The 22,891-nt window shown below is 42.4% G+C and overlaps 1 protein-coding gene across 1 annotated transcript; it reads right to left on the bottom strand.

The window, feature by feature from the left end:
- Positions 1 to 6,353: 6,353 nt before the first annotated feature.
- On the bottom strand, positions 6,354 to 22,796 carry CARD6 (caspase recruitment domain family member 6). The gene is given in 11 exon segments (XM_060146293.1): positions 6,354 to 6,621; positions 7,198 to 7,313; positions 7,315 to 7,478; positions 7,708 to 7,911; positions 12,049 to 12,053; positions 13,940 to 14,097; positions 14,099 to 14,431; positions 14,433 to 14,490; positions 16,195 to 16,245; positions 16,522 to 16,765; positions 22,746 to 22,796. Coding segments are annotated over 11 exon segments (1,575 nt in total). The 3' UTR covers positions 6,354 to 6,430.
- Between the last annotated feature and the right edge of the window lie 95 nt (positions 22,797 to 22,891).

Below are 22,891 nucleotides of genomic sequence, written 5' to 3'. Positions count from 1 at the left end.
AAACAAAGAACACACTTTTTAATGCTAAAAAAGAAACAATCTTTATTTGCTTTCTTGTTCAAAATGTAAATTGATTTAAGGTGTTTAAGAAAGGATTTTCAGGTGTTGAAAAAGATAAATCATTGGGTAGACTCTTCAATCGGCTAACAGCAAAAAAAAAGTCACGTACAAATTGAATGTTTTCAACTTAGTTAAATTGTACACGTGGCTAAACAAATGGTTCTGAATTTTTGCATTTGACTTAAAACAATCAAGACTTGGGACTTCCCTGGTGGTCCAGTGGTGAAGAATCAGGGGGCAGGTTCAATCCCTGGTCAGGGAAATAGATCCCACATACCACAACTAAGAGCCTGCATGCTGCAACTAGAAGATCCCGCATGCTGCAACTAAAAGATCCCACATGCTGCAACTAAGATCCCGCACGCGGCAGTGAAGATCCCACATGCTTCAGCTAAGACCCGGCGTAGCCAAATAAGTAGATAAATATTTTTTTAAAAATCAGACTTGTGCATTATACAATAACACCCTTCCACTATATTTCATGTCCTGAATGCAGACTTCCTTTTTTTTTTTTTTGCGGTACTCGGGCCTCTCACTGCTGTGGCCTCTCCCGTTGCGGAGCACAGGCTCCGGACGCGCAGGCTCAGCGGCCATGGCTCACGGACCCAGCCGCCCCGCGGCACGTGGGATCCTCCCGGACCGGGGCACGAACCCGCGTCCCCTGCATCGGCAGGCTGACTCTCAACCACTGCGCCACCAGGGAAGCCCCATCCTTTTCTTTTTTTTTTAATCAATTATTTTATTTTTGGCTGCGTTGGGTCTTTGTTGCTGCGCGCAGGCTTTCTCTAGTTGCAGCGAGCAGGGGCTACTTTTCGTTGCGGGGCGTGGGCTTCTCACTGCGGTGGCTTCTCTAGTTGCAGAGCATGGGCTCTAGACGCGCAGGCTTCAGTAGTTGTGGCTCACCAGCTCTAGAGCAGGGGCTTAGTAGCTGTGGCGCACAGGCTTAGTTGCTCTGCGGCATGTGGGATCTTCAGAGACCAGGGCTCGAACCCGGGTTCCCTGCATTGGCAGGAGGATTCTTAACCACTGCACCACCAGGGAAGCCCCAGACTTTCTTAAGACATCTGGAAAACCAATATTTCATCCCATTTATACTGCCTGCCCCTAACACTATGTTTGACTTTGCCACAGCAACCCTGGTACAGACGCAAAAATGTAATAGAGTACTGTCTGTAAATTCATTAACAGAAAAAATACATGAAAATGTTATTAGTGAGTCAGAGGACTATATTACTAGCTACTCTAAGTGATGAAATTACAGATTACTTTTTTTTTTTTTGGCCACACTGCACAGCATGTGGTACCTTAGTTCCCCAGATGGAACCCGCACCCCCTGCATTGGAAGTGTGAAGTCTTAACCACTGGACCACCAGGGTTAAGGGTTACTTTTATGTTCCTTTCTTCTTTGTCTATTCCTGCATTTTCAAAACCATGTATAATGAGCTTATAGTTTTACAATAGGGAGGAACCACACAGATTTACAGGATCTCACAGCTATAGTAGGATTCTCATTCTGTTTCCATGTCTTCTCAGTTCTGAGTCCAATGACTCACCCATAATAGATGCTCGATAAATAAATATGAGAGAAGGAAGAAAGTAAACAAGAGGAAAAAAGGAAGAATGGAATGGAAAGAAGAATCTGTTGGTTAACCTCTGTTTGCCCCTCTGGATCCATTCTCCACCCTACTCTGAACCCTAAAAGGCTGACCTACATGAACAGCCTAGATGGCCTCCTTGTTCTGTTTTCTGGTTGGGTTTGGTCAAGGGGGTGTACTGGCAGATCAGAGGTAAGGAATAGATATTTAACAGTAAGTCTCCTACATAACGAACCTTCAAGTTGAGAACTTTCAAAGATGCGAACGTAGGACTTCCCTGGTGGCACAGTGGTTAAGAATCCGCCTGCCAATGCAGGGGACGTGGGTTTGATCCCTGGTATGGGAAGATCCCACGTGCCGAGGAGCAACTAAGCCCGTGCACCACAACTACTGAGCCCGCGAACCACAACTGCTGAAGCCCACGCACTCGTGCTGCAACTACTGAAGCCTGTGCTCCTAGAGCCCATGCTCTGCAACAAGAGAAGCCACCGCAATTAGAAGCCCGCACACTGCCTTGAAGAGTAGCCCCCGTTCGCCGCAGCTAGAGACAGTCAGAGGGCAGCAACAAAGACCCAGCACAGCCAAAAAATAAATATATAAATAAATAATTTTTTTAAAAAAAACAAAAAACAAAGATGCGAACGTGCATCCGGTTCCAGCAAGGCTGTGCCATCAGCGTCAGGCGTGAGTGAAATGGCAGCTCGCCCTCCATCTCCTATTGCTGAGGATCCTTCAGCTCTACCATCTCCCACCTCCTCTCCCTCCTCCAGTCAGTAACTCTTCTTGCCTGTTCACTCGATGCCAGTTCCTTATGCCAGCTGTTGTACTGTACTACTGAACTTTTCATGGTACAGTATTATAAGATTAAAAATGTTTTATTTTTTGTGTTTGTTTCTTATGTATTATTTGTGTGAAAAGTATTATAAACCAATTACGGTACAGTACTATATAGCAGATTGTGTTTGTTGGGTACCTAGGCTAACTTTGTTGGACTTACGAACGTGCTCTCAGAACAGAACTCATTCATTTGTAGGGGACTTACTGTATTCCCTGGAATACCTCCCTGTGGGTCACTGCAACCACCCAGACCCAAGACCCTTCCCACACAGCTCCTCTGATCAGGGAAAGCACTCCCCCCACCTTCCCTTGAGACCTTGGAGTAGTAATGTGCCTTGCTTTTACTAGATCCGGGGTACTGCACTCTCCTTTGTACTGTTTTTACATATTGCCTAGCCCTTTATAAATAGTCCGTTTATTAAACTCTCCTGAAATTGTATAATTTGAATGTACCATATATATATTATTAACCCCAGGCTGATACAGAATCTATTAGTGACAATAACCCAACAAGTTCTGTCCTCCAGGAACTAATCTTGAAGAAGGATATAGAGAAAAGTTTTTAAAAACAGCACTACTGGGCTTCCCTGGTGGCGCAGTGGTTGAGAATCCGCCTGCCGATGCAGGGGACACGGGTTCGTGCACCGGTCCGGGAAGATCCCACATGCCGCGGAGAGGCTGGGCCCATGAGCCATGGCCGCTGAGCCTGCGCGTCCGGAGCCTGTGCTCCGCAACGGGAGAGGCCATGACAGTGAGAGGCCCGCATACCGCAAAAAAAAAAAAAAAAAAAACACTATTATTGCTCATTTCAAAAGTTTAAACAACAAAAAGGTTATTTTTGTGAGAAACTTCACTTTTACACCAAAGATTTTGTAGTTTTGAACCTAATAGTTTATTATTATGCTTTTTTGCCTGCCAGAAGACAAAAATTCATATGCATAGTCCTCTATTTCTTTCTTCACCCTTACAGTAACCTTGAGAGAGACTGAACACCTTCTAAATACTCAATATTGATTGTTTAATACATGCACAAATGAAGGATACCTATTGTCATATGGAAATGTTTAATTAAACATTTTTAAGAGATTAATTATTCCTTTTCAAAGATCATTTCTCATCTTTTTGTTAATAGGATTTTTTTGTGTATCTTTGAAGACAATTTTTGATTTTTTTTTACCCAGAAAAGACGTGGGCCTATTTTAGTACTTAAAACTAATGTTAATTTTATAAAAGTTACAGATTCAAAAAGCAGGGCTCTTTATTCAACTTACAAACCCTATTATTTTATTTCTAAATCTAGTGAATTTTAACATCTTTCTTTAAAGTAGACTTTTAGATGTTGCAAGAATAAAATTAAGATAATATCCATGAAGTCTTTGGAGACCCTTGTAACAGAGATATTAGATAAATGTTTCATTCTACTGAGAAGCTAGAGCAATCTGCTAAAACCCCACAAAATTTATTTTTTTTAATTAATTAATTAATTTTTTGGCTGTGTTGGGTCTTCGTTTCTGTGCGAGGGCTTTTTCTAATTGTGGCAAGCGAGGGTCACTCTTCATCGCGGTGCGCGGGCCTCTCGCTATCGCGGCCTCTCTCGTTGTGGAGCACAGGCTCCAGACGCGCAGGCTCAGTAATTGTGGCTCACGGGCCCAGTTGCTCTGCAGAATATGGGATCTTCCCAGACCAGGGCTCGAACCCGTGTCCCCTGCATTGGCAGGCAGATTCCCAACCACTGCGCCACCAGGGAAGCCCAAAATTTATTTTTTAATTGTAGAAATTTGAAAGCTATTTGGTTTCTGTTATAATTATAATACTTAGATTAAACACACAAAAATCAAATTAAAGTTAAACTTATTTGCTAAAAATAAATAAATAAATAAAGTGGTCTTTTATTAATATTTGGTGTCACTCACAAACTTGGTTAATTAAACCTCACTTAAATATTTTAAATTTAATATTCCTTCTACTTACTGCTTCTAACTAGGAGAACTTAACCAAATGTTTAGAATAATGTATCTAATAAATTAAAGTTGAGAATTATGTGAATCTTAAGTTCTCTTAAACATTTCAATGCTTTTTACAAACTGTGTAAACCTATCTTAATCTTTTCAACTTAAAAAAAATCAGAACTCTAAAATTAAAAATTCGATTATACATTTTAAGTTAGAGTCATGAGGCTAATATATCAGATCCTCTAATTAGCCAAATTATCTTAACCACTACAAACATTTAAAATATGAAACATACACAGATCATTCCCAAAGTTAAGGCAAAATAATTAATTTCGTTGGTTGTTAGTTCATTATTTCTATATGTAAGGGTCAATTGAGTTTTATCATCCGAGCAATTTGGGGCTATTATCACAAGCAAGTTGATTTAAACATTCCAAACAAACAAGGTTACCTGCTTAGCAGCTGATATCAAACCAAAAATGTTTGACCAAAACACCTCTAGAGCAGCCAACATCTAGGGCAGTTTTTCTTGCAACACTGACGCAACTTGCGCCCTATTTTATGGTCACTTTGCAACTAAAGGCATCATCCCCACTCTTTTCCAAGTGAAATTGTCTTACAGCCCCCATTCCCTGGATTCAGGTTATATATTACCTAATACTCAAGGTTGTATTCAATTTGTTTATTTACTGCTTGATTCTATTCTTTACTCTTTTCGTATTTTTCCTTTTTTTTAGGGACACAATTCTTATAGATATTTTTATGATATCCAATTAGGCTGTGCATATCTTGCTATCTGTGTCATGCTAATGATAGTACTCTTTTACCATCACTGCCACTCTTCTTCAGGTTACTATATATATGATAGGAAAGGCCTGGGCAAAGGATACATTTCATAGGTCTCCAGAGTAAGGACTTTAATGCTTCCCTACCCTCTTGGGCCCTGCTCTTGGGCCATATGCCTTAGCCTGAGAAGGACCAGTCAGAAATGACTTGGGTTGAGTGGGTCTGGGCTGGGAAGGCCTAGAGTGGGAGGATTGGGGCTGGCATGGCTTGGGCTGAGTGGGTCTGGATGGAGAAGGTTTAGCTTGGGAGGTCTAGGGCTGAGAAGGCTTAGATTGGGAGGACTGGGACTTGGAGGGCTGGTGCTGAGTGGATTTGTCTGAATGAGTTTGGGTTGAGAGCACACAGTTGAGAGGGTTGTGCTGCGACTGCTTGGCCTGGCACGACTTGGGCTGATTGGATTTGAACTGAGAGCTGAGCATAAATTTGCTGTTGGACATAGGATTGAATCCCATTTGGAAAGATGGATTTGAAGGCCCACCTCGTGTCTTCAGCTTAGCTCCTTGCTGAGAGGCAGTCTCTATGGGTTTTTGTATGGCTCCTGCTGCTTGAAATGCTTGATGGTGAGGATTTTCAATATGGGATTTTGTTCTCATGAATTTTCTAATTGCCTCATTTGGCCGTGTTCCCTAGGCACAGACTTGCCTAGGCTGTGACTTCCCAACCGCTCTTGCTGGCTGTGAACCCAGGGAACGGAGGTGACCTCCCTGGGAGTCCACTTCCCCAGATCTTTCAAGGGCTCCCATTTTCTGTGGTCTCTCAGACCAGGCCTGTACATGCTGAGAAATGGGTCTTGGTGGTCTCCCAAAAGTTTTATCCATGTGACGTCCCTGAGCAGTTCTTGAAAATTTCATAAATCTTTCACCTGAATAAAATCTCTGAGGTTGGAATTATTGAATCCCAAAACTTTACCCGGACTATGGGCCCTTGTATTCTGAAAGGGTGAAGGATGGAAACTCTGAGACCTCTGCTCTAACCAAAACTGGGAGACCATAACCCAGGGGGCTGTCAAAGAAACACGGTTAAAATTACCTCCATTTCTGGTTGGTAAAGGACAGCAGTTTTTCAGAAGAGGCATGAATACTGGGGTGAGATGGAAATTCTGAAGATTTGGGCTGATCTCACATCTAGCCTCAGCCTCTCTTACTGACATCTAAGCGGGGCTTTCAGATGAGCTTTTTGGCTGACTGTGTCTTTGTGGTCCCTCATCTTCAGCTGTTCCAGCCAAGTTTTCAGTAGGGGAAACTTGAATCCCCTGCATGTTCTCAAAGTCGTGGTCTCTCTGTATCCCCAACTCCCTGTCCAGGGGTGCAATGTCCTCCACAGACATACATCTGAGTGAAGAGGACATCACTTCTTTCAGGGCAGCTTGAAGACCCTCCATGTTCCTCCCTGTCTCTCCAGCTTCCTCCTCCTCCCAAAACAGCAGCTGTGATGGCTTCAACTTCAGGATCCTCTGGGAAATCTGAGCCTCCTCATTTCCCCTGGCCTGTGGACTGAGGCAAAGTAGCATCTTTCAGTGGCAGCTTCTCCTAAAAACATTAGCAAGTCCCATTCCTTCTCACCTAAGCAGTCAATGAAAAAAAAACACAGCAGAGGAAACTTCCATCAAGAAACCAAACTGTGTCCAAAAACTTTCTAGATCCCCACGAAGGTTGGCCACAGCAACAGCTTTCTGGAAAAAACTGGGGTTTTCCTTTAGACCATCACTATCAGGAAAACTCCATGTTACCTCAACCAGGCCATCAGAGATCTGCTGGGGAAGCACCAGAACAGGCAAATCCTGATGGAGAAAGAGTTTGTGTGATTTCAGGTGGGCAGGGCTGAGCAGTGTGTTGAGGATTCTGGACTTGGAGAAGTATCCTAGACGCACAAAAGAGATGACAGGCATCTTCATGAGAGTCAGAAATTTTCTGTATCCCCTGTAGGCCTCCCTGAAGACTGCATTGACTGCTCCTTCACAATGTCCTTAATGGCCCCCAGCATTAAAATGCTTTTGTGCTTTTCTGCATCTGGCAGTAGCAAGGAGGGCAAACTGGCACTGATACGTGTTTGACATGACTTCACGTCGCAAAGAGCTATCTGAATACAGCACAGAGGCACAAAGGACATGAAGGGAATTAATGGTTTCTGTTTGTCTAATTTCCAAATTCTCTACTCCAGTCAAAAATTCCCCTTTGCTGGGGCTTCCCTGGTGGCACAGTGGTTGAGAGTCCGCCTGCCGATGCAGGGCACACGGGTTCATGCCCCGGTCCGGGAAGATTCCACATGCCGTGGAGCGGCTGGGCCCGTGAGCCATGGCCGCTGAGCCTGCACGTCCGGAGCCTGTGCTCCGCAACGGGAGAGGCCACAACAGTGAGAAGCGCGCGTACCGCAAAAAAAAAAAAAAAAAAAAAAAAAGTCCCCTTTGCTATCTTCACCCAGAACCTGTGTCTGAGGACTGAATCTCTGACTGTCATATCCAGTGCTTGAACTTTCATCAGGAAGTTCCAGGCTAAGTCACCTGGAGTCTCAGTCACCCACCTACATCCTCAGTCTAAGAAGAATTGTTTAACGAAATCTGGCAGAAGCTTTCTGTTTGTATCCGGGTTTAAACAGGACAGGACATCTTTAAACAGTTTTTTCTTTCTGTAGGAAATAAGATAGTCAGGGAATGTCGTGTTCAGCATCTAAGCTTCCTTCAATGACTTTTTAAATTAAATAAGTTATTGACATTTTCATTGGAAAAAAAAAGATGAAACAATACAAGTTCTCTTTCATTGCTCTGTCAATTCTATTTCCTTCTAAGAGATGTGTCAATATCGTATGGTGTGTTTCCTTCCCATCCTTTTTCTATGCAAGTACATAAGTATGTTTGCATATGTAGAAATACACAGTTTGGTTTAATGGATGCTATTTTATTTTATAAATGATATTATACTGAATGATTCTTCTTCGGTATAAAACTTTTTACTCAGTGGTATTCCTTGCAAATTCTTCCAAGTAAGTATATATAGACACCTACTTAATTCATTTTAGCTAATCCGTTGTACTTCATGGTTTGGAAGAACCATTATTTATTTAACAATTGTCTACTGGTGATCATTTAGGTTTTCCAATTTTTTGGGCTAATGTTTGTATGCAGCAATGAAAAACCCTGTTAAAGCTTCATTACACACATGTATGAGGAATTCTCTAGGTTGATACCAACTTATTTCCTAAATGTTAACTCTTGCTAAAGTTTGGAGAAATGGAACATTTTGTTATCACTGAACTTTTCTCAGAATTTACATGTTGTACCTAATTTCTCCTGATGTCATTTTCTAATTTATCTTCTAGCCACTTCTTGGGAATACGGAGACAGTGCTTAGTAGAGAAAGAAAATCAGAGAGCATTCTCTGCTCCTGATGGATAGCAAATTCGCATAAGATTCTTGGATCCCCTATAAAAATAGCCTAGAAGAAACAGTAGAAGTGAGAGAAAGTATGGATTTCACGAATTAACAAAAGTAAGGATTCCCTGGTGGCGCAGTGGTTAAAAATCCGCCTGCCAATGCAAGGAACACAGGTTCGAGCCCTGGTCCAGGAAGATCCCACATGCCGCGGAGCAACTAAGCCCGTGCGCCACAGCTACTGAGCCTGCGTGCCTAGAGCCCGTGCTCTGCAAACAAGAGAAGCCACCACAATGAGAAGCCTATGCACTGCAACGGAGAGAAGCCCCCACTGGCTGCAACTAGACAAAGCCCACGCACAGCAACAAAGACCCAATACAGCCAAAAAATAAATAAAATTAAAAAAAAAAAAGAATTAACAAAAGTAACTCTAAGAAATCCTTGGATGGTCTGAAAGTTGCTTGAACTGATATATATGATGGATAAAAAGGTGAGGGAGGAGTTAAGGCCAGCATGAAGGAGTCCCAGAGGAGGCACTGAGAAGATGGGTTGCAGAAAGCATTTGATTTCTGCTCTTGCCTATCCCCTGCTTTTCCTTTGGACAACCATCCTCTGCTTCCTCAGCACAGAAATCAGTACTCACACAGCCCAAGCCAGATGCCTAACGTTGACAAGGTAATAGCAGGCTACTGTGGAGCAGTACAGGGATATACCTAATAAGCATAGAGATGGATGAAAAATTAAGAAGCAATAATGTCTAGAACCCAATACCATTTATGTAAATTAAAAATTCATGAAAATAGCCCATGTGAGGCAAAAAAAAAATGATCAGAGATTTTAGCTGCCACCCACTGAAAGGAGACTGAGTTTTGAATTTGAGTCCAGTCAGGTTAATTGAGAACTAAACCAACGAAAAACACCCAAGATACTTTGGAGAATTTCACAATCCAGAGTCTCTATAACTGATCATACACAATGCATAGGACAAAATCCAAAGTTACGAGACATAGGAAGAAACAGGAAATGTAACGCACACTTGATCAATGGAGACCCACTCCAGGATGACCCAGATGTTGGATTTAGCATATAAGAATTTTAAAGCAGCTCTCTTAACTATTTTCAAGAATGTACAATAAAATAAACCCATAATGAATGATTAAATAGCAATTCTCAGGGGGAAAAAAAAGCATTTAAAAATTGAAATTCTAGAATTAAAAGTGACAATACATGAATTTTTTCAAAAATCAGTAGATGGACTGAAAAGGAGATTGGAAATGACAGAAGAAAAATTCAGTGTACTTAAAGATATAGCAGTAGAAATGACCCAATCTAAAGAATAAAGAGAAAATTAAAAAAAAAAAAAATGAATGGAGCCTCAGGGACCTCAGGAAAGATATCAGAAACTCTAACATACATGTACTTGGAGTCTCAAAAAGAGAGGAGGGAGCAAGTGGGACAGAAAAATATTTGGATAAATAACAGCTGAGAATTTTCCAAATTTGGAAAAAAAATTCCAAATTTATAGATTCACAAACCCTATAGAAGATGAAAACAAAGAAAAGCACACCTAAGCATTGTAAGGCCAACTGGCCCGAGGCAGGGGAACACAATCAGATTTACAGGTTGCATCAGAACGAAATTCTCCGGACCACCCAGTTCCAGAAACTGCCCTGGAGACATTCCGGACCACCCAGTTCCAGGAACTGACCTGGGGATTTTGAAACCAGCCCAGCCTTCCCGCCTTTCGAGGGGCAGGACTAACCGTCCCCCAGGATACCCTAAAAGACCACCAAATAAGGAATACCCTGCGCCCTCCCAGCTTCACCACACCCCTTTCCCTTCTTCCCCTATAAAATCTTGCCCACTCGCCCGGGCGCGACTTCTCTGGCCCCTTTTCTCTCGGACCAGTGAACCTCGCCCGGGAGCGCTCCCTAATAAAGCTCACCTGAAGCTTTCCTCTGTTTCGTGGTGCCGTTTGTTAAGATCCGACCTTACCGCAGAAAAAAATTTTAAGAAAAAAATTTTGAAATCAACCAGAAGAAAAGTAACACAACACTTAAGGGGGAACAATGATAAAATGACAAGACTTAGCATCAGAAACAATGCAAGCCAAATGACATGAATGACATCCATAAAACACTGAAGGCAAAAAATCTCCAATCTGAAATTCATTACAGCAAAAATATTCTGGATTGAAGGCAAAATAAAGACGTTTCAATAAACAAAAAATAAATAAAATTCTTCAGGATAACAGGAAATAACATCAAATTAAGACCTGGATCTTCAGGAAGAAGAAAGGGCAGAGGAAATGGTAAATATATGGGTTCCTACCATCGACTGACCCCAACTAGTATAAGCTAGAAGGGAAGGGAGTTGATTGATATAGTCTATATACAAGTTGACCTTATACATTGCAGAGCACACGGGCAACGCCTTAAGTCTTCCTGAGACTTTGACTTGAGACACAATGATGGGCCTGGGGGGCATAAAATTTAACATGACAAAAAGCATTAAGATCCTTGTCCTTTGACTCAGATGCATTTGGATTCCCCCGCCACCCCCACCCCCACCCCCACCCCCACCCCCCACCCCACCCCCCAGCCCCCCACCTCCCCCCCCACCCCCAGTTCCTAGCTGCATAGACAAATATTACAGAGGAAAGAGAGAGAGGATAGCCACATGCCTCCAGTCAACTACAGTGGATTGGTAACCATTAGAACTATATTGCAGGTCATAACTACATTATTATTGAGATTTTTCTTGACCTATTTTCTTAAAGGTGTTAAATTGATTGCAAAAATAGCCCCAATTAATGGCTTTCTGGCATCGATACTTTTTGCAATACTACTTCACAAGAGGTGGAGTCTATTTTTCCCCAACCCTTGAATTCGAATTAGCTTTGTGACTTGCTTTTGCCAACAGGGTGTGGCAGAATTGTATGTGTGCGTTATGGGTTGAATTGTATCCCCCCCAAAGAGATATGTTGATGTTCCCAGTACTTCAGAATGTGGTCTTACTTGTGAATAAGGTCTTTACAGAGGTCATCAAGCTAAAATGAGATCATTAGGGTGGGCCCTAATGCAATCTGATCAGTGTCCTTATAAAAAGAGGAAATTTGAAAACAGAGACATGCACCAAGAAGATGGTCTACAAGCCAAAGAACACCTCAGGCTACCAGAAGCTGCGAGAGAGGGCTGGAACAGCTGCTTCCCTAGTGTCTTCAGAGAGAGTATGACCCTACCAACACCTCGGTTTCAGTCTTCTGGCCTCCATATCTGTGAAACAATGTATTTCCCATTGTTCTAAGCCACCATTTTGTGGCAGCCCTAGGAAACCTATCATACAGATGGCGTGATAGTTCTGAGCCTAAGCCTAAAAATGCCTTCACTACTCTCTCTCTGTCTCTCTCTGACTACTCTCCCTCACCATAAGAATATGCCTCGCGGAGTCTGAGAACAAGTCCAGACTAGCTTGCTAGATGAGAGATGAGCCTATGCCAGCTGACCACAGATATAGGAGTAAACCCAGCGAAGACCAGAAGAACTGCTCTGCCAACTACAGACACATGAACAATTAGACACTCTTACGGTTTTAAGTGACCCTAATTTTGAGATGCTACGTTGAGATACTATTATTGTGATAAATAAATGATACAGAAAAATCATGTAAAACGAAACAATATCATGCAAGAAACACATAATATTAGAATGTTACCTATGGGGGCTTCCCTGGTGGCGCAGTGGTTGAGAGTCCGCCTGCCGATGCAGGGGACACGGTTCGTGCCCTGGTCCGGGAGGATCCCATGTGCCGCGGAGCGGCTGGGCCCATGAGCCATAGCCGCTGAGCCTGCGCGTCCGGAGCCTGTGCTCCGCAACGGGAGAGGTCACAGCAGTGAGAGGCCTGCGTACCGCAAAAAAGAAAAAAGAATTACCTGTGGAGGAAGGTGAATGGGAAATAGAGAAAAAAATGAAATAGATGAACAAAAGGGGCTTTTTGCAGAATAATGAGGGTAGTATGCAATGACTAATTAATTCAACCCTATGCAACAACTGTAATATATTTAAAAAATTAAGAATGAGGTCTAAAAGCAACTACATATTGGGAAGGTATGGGGGTGGGACAAGAGCTGTGTTATGGGTTGAATTATGTACCCCTCAAATTCGTATGTTGAAATCCTAAGCCCCAGTACCTCAGAATGTAATGGTATTTGGAAATGGGGTCACATGGTAGATGTAATTAGTTAAGATGAGGTCATTATGGTGAGTCCTAACCTAATATGACTGGTATTCTTATAAAAAGGGGAAATTTGAACATAGAGACATGAACCCAGGAAGACAACCATGTGAAGATGAACGCAGATTGTGGGGGTAGGGTGAGGGGGGCGAGGGTGGAGGGGATGCTTCTACAAGCCAAAGAAGCCCAAAGATTTCCAGAAAACTACCAGAAGCTAGGAACAGATTCTTCTTTACAGCTTTCCAAAGGAACCAACCCTAGAGACACCTTGATTTCAGACTTCCAGCCTCCAAACTGTAGGACAATACGTTTCAATTGTTATTGTTTAAGCTACCAAGTTTGTGGTGCTATTTTGTTACAGCAGCCCTAGTAACCATGTCAAGGTGTGCTGAGGAGGAAATTACTCTTTTCTGACCCATAACTGGATTATGAATTCCCAGGATTTGGACTGAATGTGAGTTGGTAGTTACCTTCCCCTTCTGTACTCAGAACTTGGTGATGTTTATTTTCCCAGAAAATATCTCTCCAAATTAAGCATTTCTCATATTTTTAATTTTCATTGAGAAATATTCAAGACTTCCTCATCAAAATGGCAATATTTGGACTGGATCAAGACAAGCTTTATTTTGGGATTTTATCCATTTATCACAAATTCCTCTCCTGTGCCCACTTCAATAGTCAGGTTCATAACCCCCATATTCCATTGGTCACAAAGGAGCTAAAATGATTAAAAAGGCTTAATCTGAGGAACAGAAGGTAACAGCTAAAATTAGTGGTTATATGTATGATGGAGGTGACTGCAGAAACCTTTAAGTTGATAGTCAATATTTACTTTAGCTTATACTGTCCGCTGTTCCTAGGTCCTGGGTTTTCCTCCCCGTCAACACTCACCTCTGAGGAAATTCCAAGTTAGAGAGGTCCAAGAAATTTTTGTGTAGCTGCTTTTCTGCTGCCATCTGGTGCCTTTCCTCAGCCCCTCTCCCCATTATGTCATGGCAACCTGAAAATAAGTTGTTGCCTAAGTAACTATACACACATCATTCCCATACCTTCCATACTTTTCTCCTCTTCCTCCTCCAATGACATGCCAGTTTCTGAATCCTCATAATTCTGTTCTTCATCAGAGAACTCCATGGTTTCAGAATACAAAGAGTCCTCTTTGCTGTCATAGATAATGCACTCTGGGTCATCATAAGCATCCTCTTCCGGGGGTGTCTGCATCTTCAGAGTACCCAACAGATTCTAGATATTCCTCTTTTCCTAAGAGTAAAGAATCATCTGGCTCCTCATATCTCTGTTCATCCTGTAAATACTCAATAGTTGCTGGAAATTCACATTCAACATTCTCAACCAATTGCAGAGATGTGAATTTTGGTGTGTTGTATTCCTTCTCATTTTCCCTTGAGGACCAAGCAGTTTCCCGATAACCAGCCTTCTTGTCCGTGAAAGACTCAGAGGTTTCCAAATCCAAGTGTTCTTTCTCTTTGAAGGACATGGTGATCTCAGGATTCTCAGGCTCTTTCTCTCCAAGAATAAAAAATACCTTCCCTGCTTACCCCCACAGGTTGCGGTGGCTCTATATACTCATGTTTTAAAAGTTCTGGAAAGAATAGGAAAGGTTGGGGGATTTTTATTTTCTTTTTTTGAAATTAACAGATGTTATATAATAACTTGACTTTCCATGACCTCAAAGCATCATCTCCTTTATTTCACTGTATAACAGGAATACCTACCACCTCCTACATAAATGGCAACGACTCAACTGTCAGAACTTCCTCCCACTGAAAAATATCAGATCACACTCCTGCCTTGCTCAAAAGTTCGAGTCTTTCACAGCAAACTCAAAGGGTAAATAAGTGAAATAGAAAACTTGAATCCTGTGTTTACTTGTGGATTTACTGTGACCCCAAACCAGCTCAGACTACATAAGGCCATTGCTAATGAAATCTGATCCTAATAATTTCTAATCAAGAAGCAAATAGCTCTGATTTGGAATAAGTCCTGGAAATAACAAGACCTATTTCTCTAAGCATACGGGTCCTGTACTACATTAGAGACCATTAACATTAATCTTTTTATCTGAGCCTCTGCCTCTCTAACATCTCTTAAAATAATCTTCACTATTTTTTAGAAAAGGAGCTACACCTGTCTCTGGTAGTAATTTACAAAACTGCTAAACAATTCATTCTGGAAGAAGTGCGCCCTCATTTGCCACTAATTATCTTTGAACGTTGAAAAATTAGAATTTGATTTGCTCCAGAAAACTTAAGTTCTGCTGGCATTCTTCTCACAGAGAAAACGAAGTTGTGGACTTTCCTGGTGGTGCAGTGGTTAAGAATCCGCCTGCTAATACAGGGGACACAGGTTTGATCCCTGGTCCGGGAAGATCCCACATGCCGCAGAGCAACTAAGTTCGTGCGCCACAACTACTGAGCCTGCGCTCTAGAGCCTGCGAGCCACAACTACTGAAGCCCGCACGTATAGAGCCTGTGCTCCTCAACAAGAGAAGCCACTGCAGTGAGAAGCCCATGCACCGCAATGAAGAATAACCCCCGCTCGACGTAACTAGAGAAAACCCATGCGCAGCAACGAAGACCCAACACAGCCAAAAATAAATTAAAAAAAAAAAATGAAGTTGCTAATCTACTACATATGTGTGTTAAAAATTATTTTTCCTATATTTTCAAAATGGCTATACTAAGTGAAAGATGCAGCTTTTGGTCTTGAGGTTGTTAATACCCATGAATTCACTTACTTCATAAGGAAATCCTGATGTGTCACTAACAGTAGTCTCTTTCCAACTATGAGTATTTCAGAATGTCACTGCCAGAATAATAAGTTTATACTACCACTAAAACAAGTGCAGGTTTTGGGGACATTCCCTGGTGGTGCAGCATGTAAGACTCCATGCTCCCAATGCAGGGGGCCCAGATTTGATCCCTGGTCAGGGAACTAGATCCCACATTCATGCTGCACCTAAGAGTTAGCATGCCACAACTAAGGAGCCCACCTGCCACAACTAAGACCCAGTACAACCAAATAAAATAAATAAATATTTAAAAAAAAACACAAAAACAATTGCAGCTTTTGGATTGAGTTTGAACAAAAAATTATAAATCCCCTAAAACAATAAGATACATCATTCCCTGCATTTTAAATCTTGGACACTTTTCCCTTTTATCATATTTCAGTGAAAATTATCTCCAGGAGAATGACAAATGAAAATAAAAGGTAAAATTTTTCTTTTTTTCAGGAAATCTGCCTCCTCCCTCTCAGCCCAAAAAAGTGTAGAAATTTAACTTACCGTGATTTAAGTCCCAAATGGTAGCTGACTCTGAAAAAGTACTAAGTAGGGCTTCCCTGGTGGCGCAGTGGTTGAGAATCTGCCTGCCAATGCAGGGGACACGGGTTCGAGCCCTGGTCTGGGAAGAGCCCGTGAGCCACAACTACTGAGCCTGCGCATCTGGAGCCTGTGCTCCGCAACAAGAGAGGCCGCGATAGTGAGAGGCCCGCACACCGCAATGAAGAGTGGCCTCCACTTGCCGCAACTAGAGAAAGCCCTCGCACAGAAACGAAGACCCAACACAGCCAAAAAGAAATAAATATTAAAAAAAAAAAGTACTAAGTAAACAGTTGACAAAAAGCTGACCGCTTACTTCTCCCTTTTTCTGTACCAAAATTAATAGCTTCCAACTTTTCTTCATGGGATCTGTAATATTCTCCAGAATCTCATACTCTTCCTCAGAAATTAGCCTCTGAGAGGTTAATGTATCTAAGATACAATCAGGATCTTGTTGGAGGAGTTCAAGTAACTTTTTTCATTCTTTTTCTATGATTTCTGAGGGAACACTCCCAGTAGCCAATGTTCCTGTTCTCTGCAGAGTAGGAAATGAACTATGAAATAGTTCCAATGCATAAATACAAGTTTGGGGGGAGTTTTTTTGTTTTTGTTTTGTTTTTTTTTAAGGCAAAGAGTAATTCTATTTGGCAAAGATTAATTATGTCAATGATGCCTAGTGTTGGAGAGGGTGGATAGAAACAAGCCAAAGCAGAGGGGGAACCCAGCCCTCAGCCCCCACGGACCCTGGCTCCCTGTAGGTTATTTATCGTTTTTTGACGACTTGACTCAGTTTCATATGACTTAGCCCCTGAGAACTCCTCTGAGAAGCCTCTCTTGAACTTCAGATTGGACTAGGTATTCTCTACTCTGGGCTCTATCTGCGATAATAAGAATGTGAATTGATTAACCGTTTTGGAGAGAAATCTGTCAATATGCAGCAATAAATAAATAAATGTGACCGATAAAAATCAAAATTCATACCATTCAGTGCAGTAATCCCACTGCACTGAATAGGAAATTATCTTATGGAAATAATCAGACAAATGCCCAAAGATGTATGTGCAAGAATCTGCATTACAACATTTTTATAACAGCAGAAAATTGAAAATAACTCAAATATCCACAAATTGGGGGTTTATGGAACAAATGTTGATACATCAACAATGGTGTTACCTAATCAGGTCTGGCTGTTCACCACTGAAAAAATCAATACTTGAGGGACTTCCCTGGCTGCACAGTGGTTAAGAATCTGCCTGCCAATGCAGGAGACACAGGTTCGATCCCTGGTCTGGGAAGATACCACATGCCCGTGCGCCACAACTACTGAGCCTGCGCTCTAGAGCCCACGAGCCACAACTACTGAGCCCACGTGCCACAACTGCTGAAGCCTGTGCGCCTAGATCCCATGCTCCACAACAAGAGAAGCCACTGCAATGAGAAGCCCGTGCACTGCAACGAAAAGTAGCCCCTGCTCACTGCAACTTCACTGCGCAGCAATGAAGACCCAACACAGCCATAAATAAATAAATAAATAAAGGTTAAAAAATATATATGCGAGAGAGAGAGAGATAGAGAGAGAGACAGATGTTGTTAGGAAAGTTGCTTTTAATCAGAATGCTGGCAATCTGGGGAGATGGTGGACTCAGTGTCCCCAAAATCCACCTCTGAAACTTATGCTTGGCCATGAAAGTTTTTATAGGGAAAAAGGGAAGTAATCTCAATCATTGAGATAGGGGGTGGGAGTCGCCATCCCCCACTGTGTGCAGACTTGTATGCAGGCTTGTCAACTTCCTGTGATTTTTCTTCAGATGCTATCTTGTTCACACAGTTTGTTTGCAAGATTACTGAAGGGGAAGCTAGGGAAGAGATCTGGTCATCTGTTAATTACTTATTCTTCATTTCAGTTTCTTTGATCTATAGAAAGAACCAACAGATTAGGCAACGTATTGTATGATCAAGATTTGAAAAGCATGCTAGGGCTGGAGATGAGTAGAGCATGGGGGTGCCTGGTTTCAGGTTAGTGACAAGGCAAAAGGGGCCTCCTGCAGAGAGGTCTTTCCTGCAAAAAGCTTTCTCCTGCCAAAAGCTGCTTACAAATCCCCACTTGTCAGAACATCATTCCATTTCTACGAGATCATGGGCGAAGGTCTGTCTTCTGTAACTTCTTCATTCTGACAAAGGGCACCATATTCTTAGAGTAGAAGATGTCAGCACGGGTTTGCAGCATCTCTTTGCTGACAATTTTAGTTGCCCACTTACATATGCAGGCAGAACAAGCTACAGTTATTTTGATGCCCACCAATATATAGATTATTATGAGCAATAGTGTTAATCCCATTCTCTTAAGGCCAGTTCTTGGAATTGTACTAGCCATAGATTCAGTACTGCTCAAGTTAGAGCAGCTTATGTCATGGCTACAATCTAGTCATCATGCAATTAGCTTTTCCCCTCTGGTGGCAGTTATAGTATCTGTAAAACAACTCAGCAATGTGCATCAGACACGGAGTCTGTGACTCTATTGTCCTAATCATTAATGGCTTGAGCTTGCTGTTTTGCGACTCAGGGAGGCCTGGGAGACTTCAGCTTTTCTATAAACAAGAGGTAGGAGACATGAAGGAGCCTTTGTGCTTGGGGTGGGGTGGGAGTGGGGTGCAGAGTTCTGCTCAGTTCCAATGCAATACCAAAATGAAGTTAAAAGTGATGAAGTAGGGACTTCCCTCGCAGTCCAGTGGTTAAGACTTTGCCTTCCAATGCAGGGGGTGCGAGTTCGATCCCTGGTCAGGGAGCTAAGACCCCACATGACTCACGGCCAAAAAACCAAAACATAAAAGAGAAGCAGTATTGTAACAAATTCAATAAAGCCTTTAAATAGATAAATAAATAAAAGTACAAAAGCTACAAAACCGTCTGCCCTCATCCCATATACCACAAAAAAAAAAAAGAAAAAAAAGGATGACATAAATCTACACATATTGACAAGTAGTGATACCCATGATATATTATGGAAAATGGCAAGTTATAGATCCCATTTTTATTTAAAAAGTTAATATGTGTATAGTGTATGTATACAATATGTGTATATACATATACATTATATTTAAAAGAAGACAGCCAGGAAAGAGATACTCCAATTGTAACACTGGTATCTCTGGTGATACGATTACAGTGGTATTCATACCTTCTACTTTAAATATTTCTATTTATTTTAATAGTTTACATTTTTTGTCTTGTTAGCTGACTTTAATTTTTTTAAAACTATCTAGTTGGGGGCTTCCCTGGTGGCGCAGTGGTTGAGAGTCCGCCTGCCGATGCAGGGGACACGGGTTCGTGCCCCGGTCCGGGAGGATCCCACATGCTGCGGAGCGGCTGGGCCCGTGAGCCATGGCCGCTGAGTCTGCGCGTCCGGAGCCTGTGCTCCGCAACGGGAGAGGCCACAGCAGTGAGAGGCCCGCGTACCGCAAAACAATAAAAAAAAACAAAAAAAAAAACTATCTAGTTGGTTTTTATTTTCAGTTATAGTTCACAAGAACCTGAAAACAATCTAAATAACTATCAACAGGACTGGATGAGTAAACTGTGGTATCTCATATAATGTAATATACAGCATTGAAAAAGAATGAACTTCAGTGACCCACAGTATACATAAATAAATCATAACAATATTAAGGGGAAATTTTAAGTCCCCAAATATTATATGTTGCATGACACCCTTTTCGAAAAGCTCAAAATAATGTAAATACAGACACATACACACACATTTTAGGAATACACATGGAATCGGTATAATTATATAAAATGAGAAGTACGGAAATGGGCTTCAGAAGGATGGCTACCTTGGTTAGGGGAGGCTAGGGATGGGATGGGATTGGAGGACAGGGAAATCATGGAGTTAGACATAGGATATCATCTGGGAATGAGTTTATAGGTGTTTATTAAATTATTAAAGGTAAATAGTTAAACGTGTAAGTGAAAGCAGGCCATGCATGGACCAATGCTGAGCATAACAAAGGAAAATGATTTATTAAATTCTGGCGTCCCTAAGGTTGAAAAAGAATATGAGAATCCATATATGACATTAAAAATTAACTTTAGGTTGAGAGTTTTAAAATGTGTCACAAAGGTATGGGTTTCAAGAGATGTATCCCACCTAATACTAACAGTTTGATTGGCAATGTTAGTAGGTTTGCCAATCTTTTTTTTTAATTCAACTTGGTTGGTAAGGTATTCTAATAACCAGCTTCTCAAACCCCATCTCCTCCCCACTGCTCCCCATAAATACCCTCCTCTCCCACAAGAACCTGCTCCAGGAGATCTCAAAGCTGATGGGAAGAAAAGTGTTTATTTGAAGTTGCATATTTCACAGTAAAATGTAAATTTAGGGGAGGAAGTTTAAATTCAGTTCCTTGGTAACAGGAAATCTGCATCGCACACACTTTGAATGCAAATGGAAGTGAACAGGAAGGGGGCAGGGCAAAACCTTTAAAAGAATAACATAGCCCGAGGACATGACATAAACTAATTAGAACCAAATAGGTCCAAGATGGTAGACTAGTCTAATTCCACTAGACCTTGAGTCTCAGTATATGCTCATTGTAACACATCTGCAAGCTAAATGACACACCCATAGGCGCCATGACAGTTCCAAGGCCAACCATAAAGGTCAAAAAGTAGGCCTGGGCTTCCCTGGTGGCACAGTGGTTAAGAATCTGCCTGCCAATGCAGAAGACACAGGTCTGGGTCCTGGTCCGGGAAGATTCACATGCCGCGGAGCAATTAACCCCGTGAGCCACAACTACTGAGCGCGTGTGCTGCAACTACTGAAGCCCGCGCACCTAGAGCCTGTGCTCCACAAGAGAAGCCACCGCAGTGAGAAGCCCGCGCACCGCAACGAAGAGTAGCCCCCGCTCGCCGCAACTAGAGAAAGCCCGCACACGGCAACGACCAAAGCAGCCAAAAATAAATACATATTTATTTTTAAAAAAGTAGGCCCAATTCCTAGAAATCCCCACCCCTTCCCCCAAATAGCTGGAATACTCCTCCTACTCATTAGCCTATGAAACTACCCACCCCTAAAAAACCTGACAACCCCATACCCTGGTGCCTTTCTCGCCTTCTGATATGGCTCACACTCTGTGGAGTGCGTTTCTCTCTAAAAATATCAACTTCTTACCTATCACTTTGTCGCTCACTGGATTCTTTCTGTGATGAGACATCAAGAAAAGACCGTGGGTCTAAATCCTGAGACCAGGTGTGTGATCTCAGTTAAAACACCGCGGGTTCAAGTCCCAATCTGGGTTTTGGCTGGGTTCGAGTCCCAATCTGAGTTACACGGTTTCAGAAGTGAGCTGGGGGAAGGGTGGCCAGGAGATGAAGATTTGAAAATACATCCCTCTGGGCTTCCCTGGTGGCGCAGTGGTTGAGAGTCCGCCTGCCGATGCAGGGGACACGGGTTCGTGCACCGGTCCGGGAAGATCCCACATGCCGTGGAGTGGCTGGGCCCGTGAGCCATGGCCGCTGAGCCTGCGCGTCTGGAGCCTGTGCTGCGCAACGGGAGAGGCCACAACAGTGCGAGGTCCGTATGCCGCAAAAAATAAAAAATAAAAAAAGAAAATATATCCCTCACATCAAATACAGTGAAACAGGTGTAAAAATTTTGTTTGCAGCTAGGAGTTTAAATTATGTGATTTTTTTTTAAAGAGAAAAGTCAGCACTAATTTCACCTATTGTAGGAAAAGAAGGCAGGTCAAGTCAAGAGACCTGAACTATATCAGAATAACAGATGCAAGATTTATGAACTCTCTATTATTCTCTGTCAAAAGGCAAAACACCGTAAGTAACAGCAGAGATTGCAACAGGGAAGACCCAATTTTGACTCCATGTTGGATCTGTTTCTTTGACTTTAGCATTTACTTTTCGTAGCTTTTGTTATTATAATCATACATAATGGACTGCCTCAGGGAACCCTACCCACCTGTGAATGGCTGCAAGAAAAAAGAAATTAACCATCCCCTCCCGGAGGCTGGTCATTCCAGAAGATGTTTATCCTTTTCACTTTACTTCCTCCCCGCATCTCCCTCTCTATTCTGCCTTTTTACTTTACTTCCCTCTCTGATTCTATGAAAGAAACTGGCATCCAGACCCCGCTAAGATGGTTTTTTGGGGACCCTAGTCCACCATCTTTTCAGTCCGCCAGCTTTCCAAATAAAGTCGTATTCTTTGCCTCAACACCTCGTCTCCCAGTTTATTGGCCTGTCGTGCGGCGAGCAGAGTGAGCTTGGACTCTGTAACAAGATCATCTGTTTCAGAAGTCATTCCTGCCGACCTAAACCTGGCATCTGGATAGAAATGATCTCGGCTTGTGGGATCTTCCTGGACCGGGGCACAAACCCGTGTTCCCTGCACCGGCAGGCGGACTCTCAACCACTGCGCCACCAGGGAAGCCCAACACTATAGTGTTTTGAATGAAGTACAGATGTCCAAGCCCCATCCAAAGATGCTGAACCACATTTCCTCACGATAGAGTTCAGGAAACTATTTAACAAGTTCCACGTCTGATTCCTTGACATAACAAGATTGGGGATCAAATCCTTTGCCTCTAAAGTACTATAGTTAGAAAAAACATTATTTGCCTTTCTCTTCATATTCTGAGCCCAGCTCCGTC

Source organism: Lagenorhynchus albirostris, chromosome 3, assembly GCF_949774975.1.
Source record: "Lagenorhynchus albirostris chromosome 3, mLagAlb1.1, whole genome shotgun sequence".
In the NCBI taxonomy this organism is placed as follows: Eukaryota; Metazoa; Chordata; class Mammalia; order Artiodactyla; family Delphinidae; genus Lagenorhynchus; species Lagenorhynchus albirostris.
The sequence above is the reverse complement of the archived record's forward strand: the minus strand, read 5'-3'. Positions and strand labels throughout refer to the sequence as shown.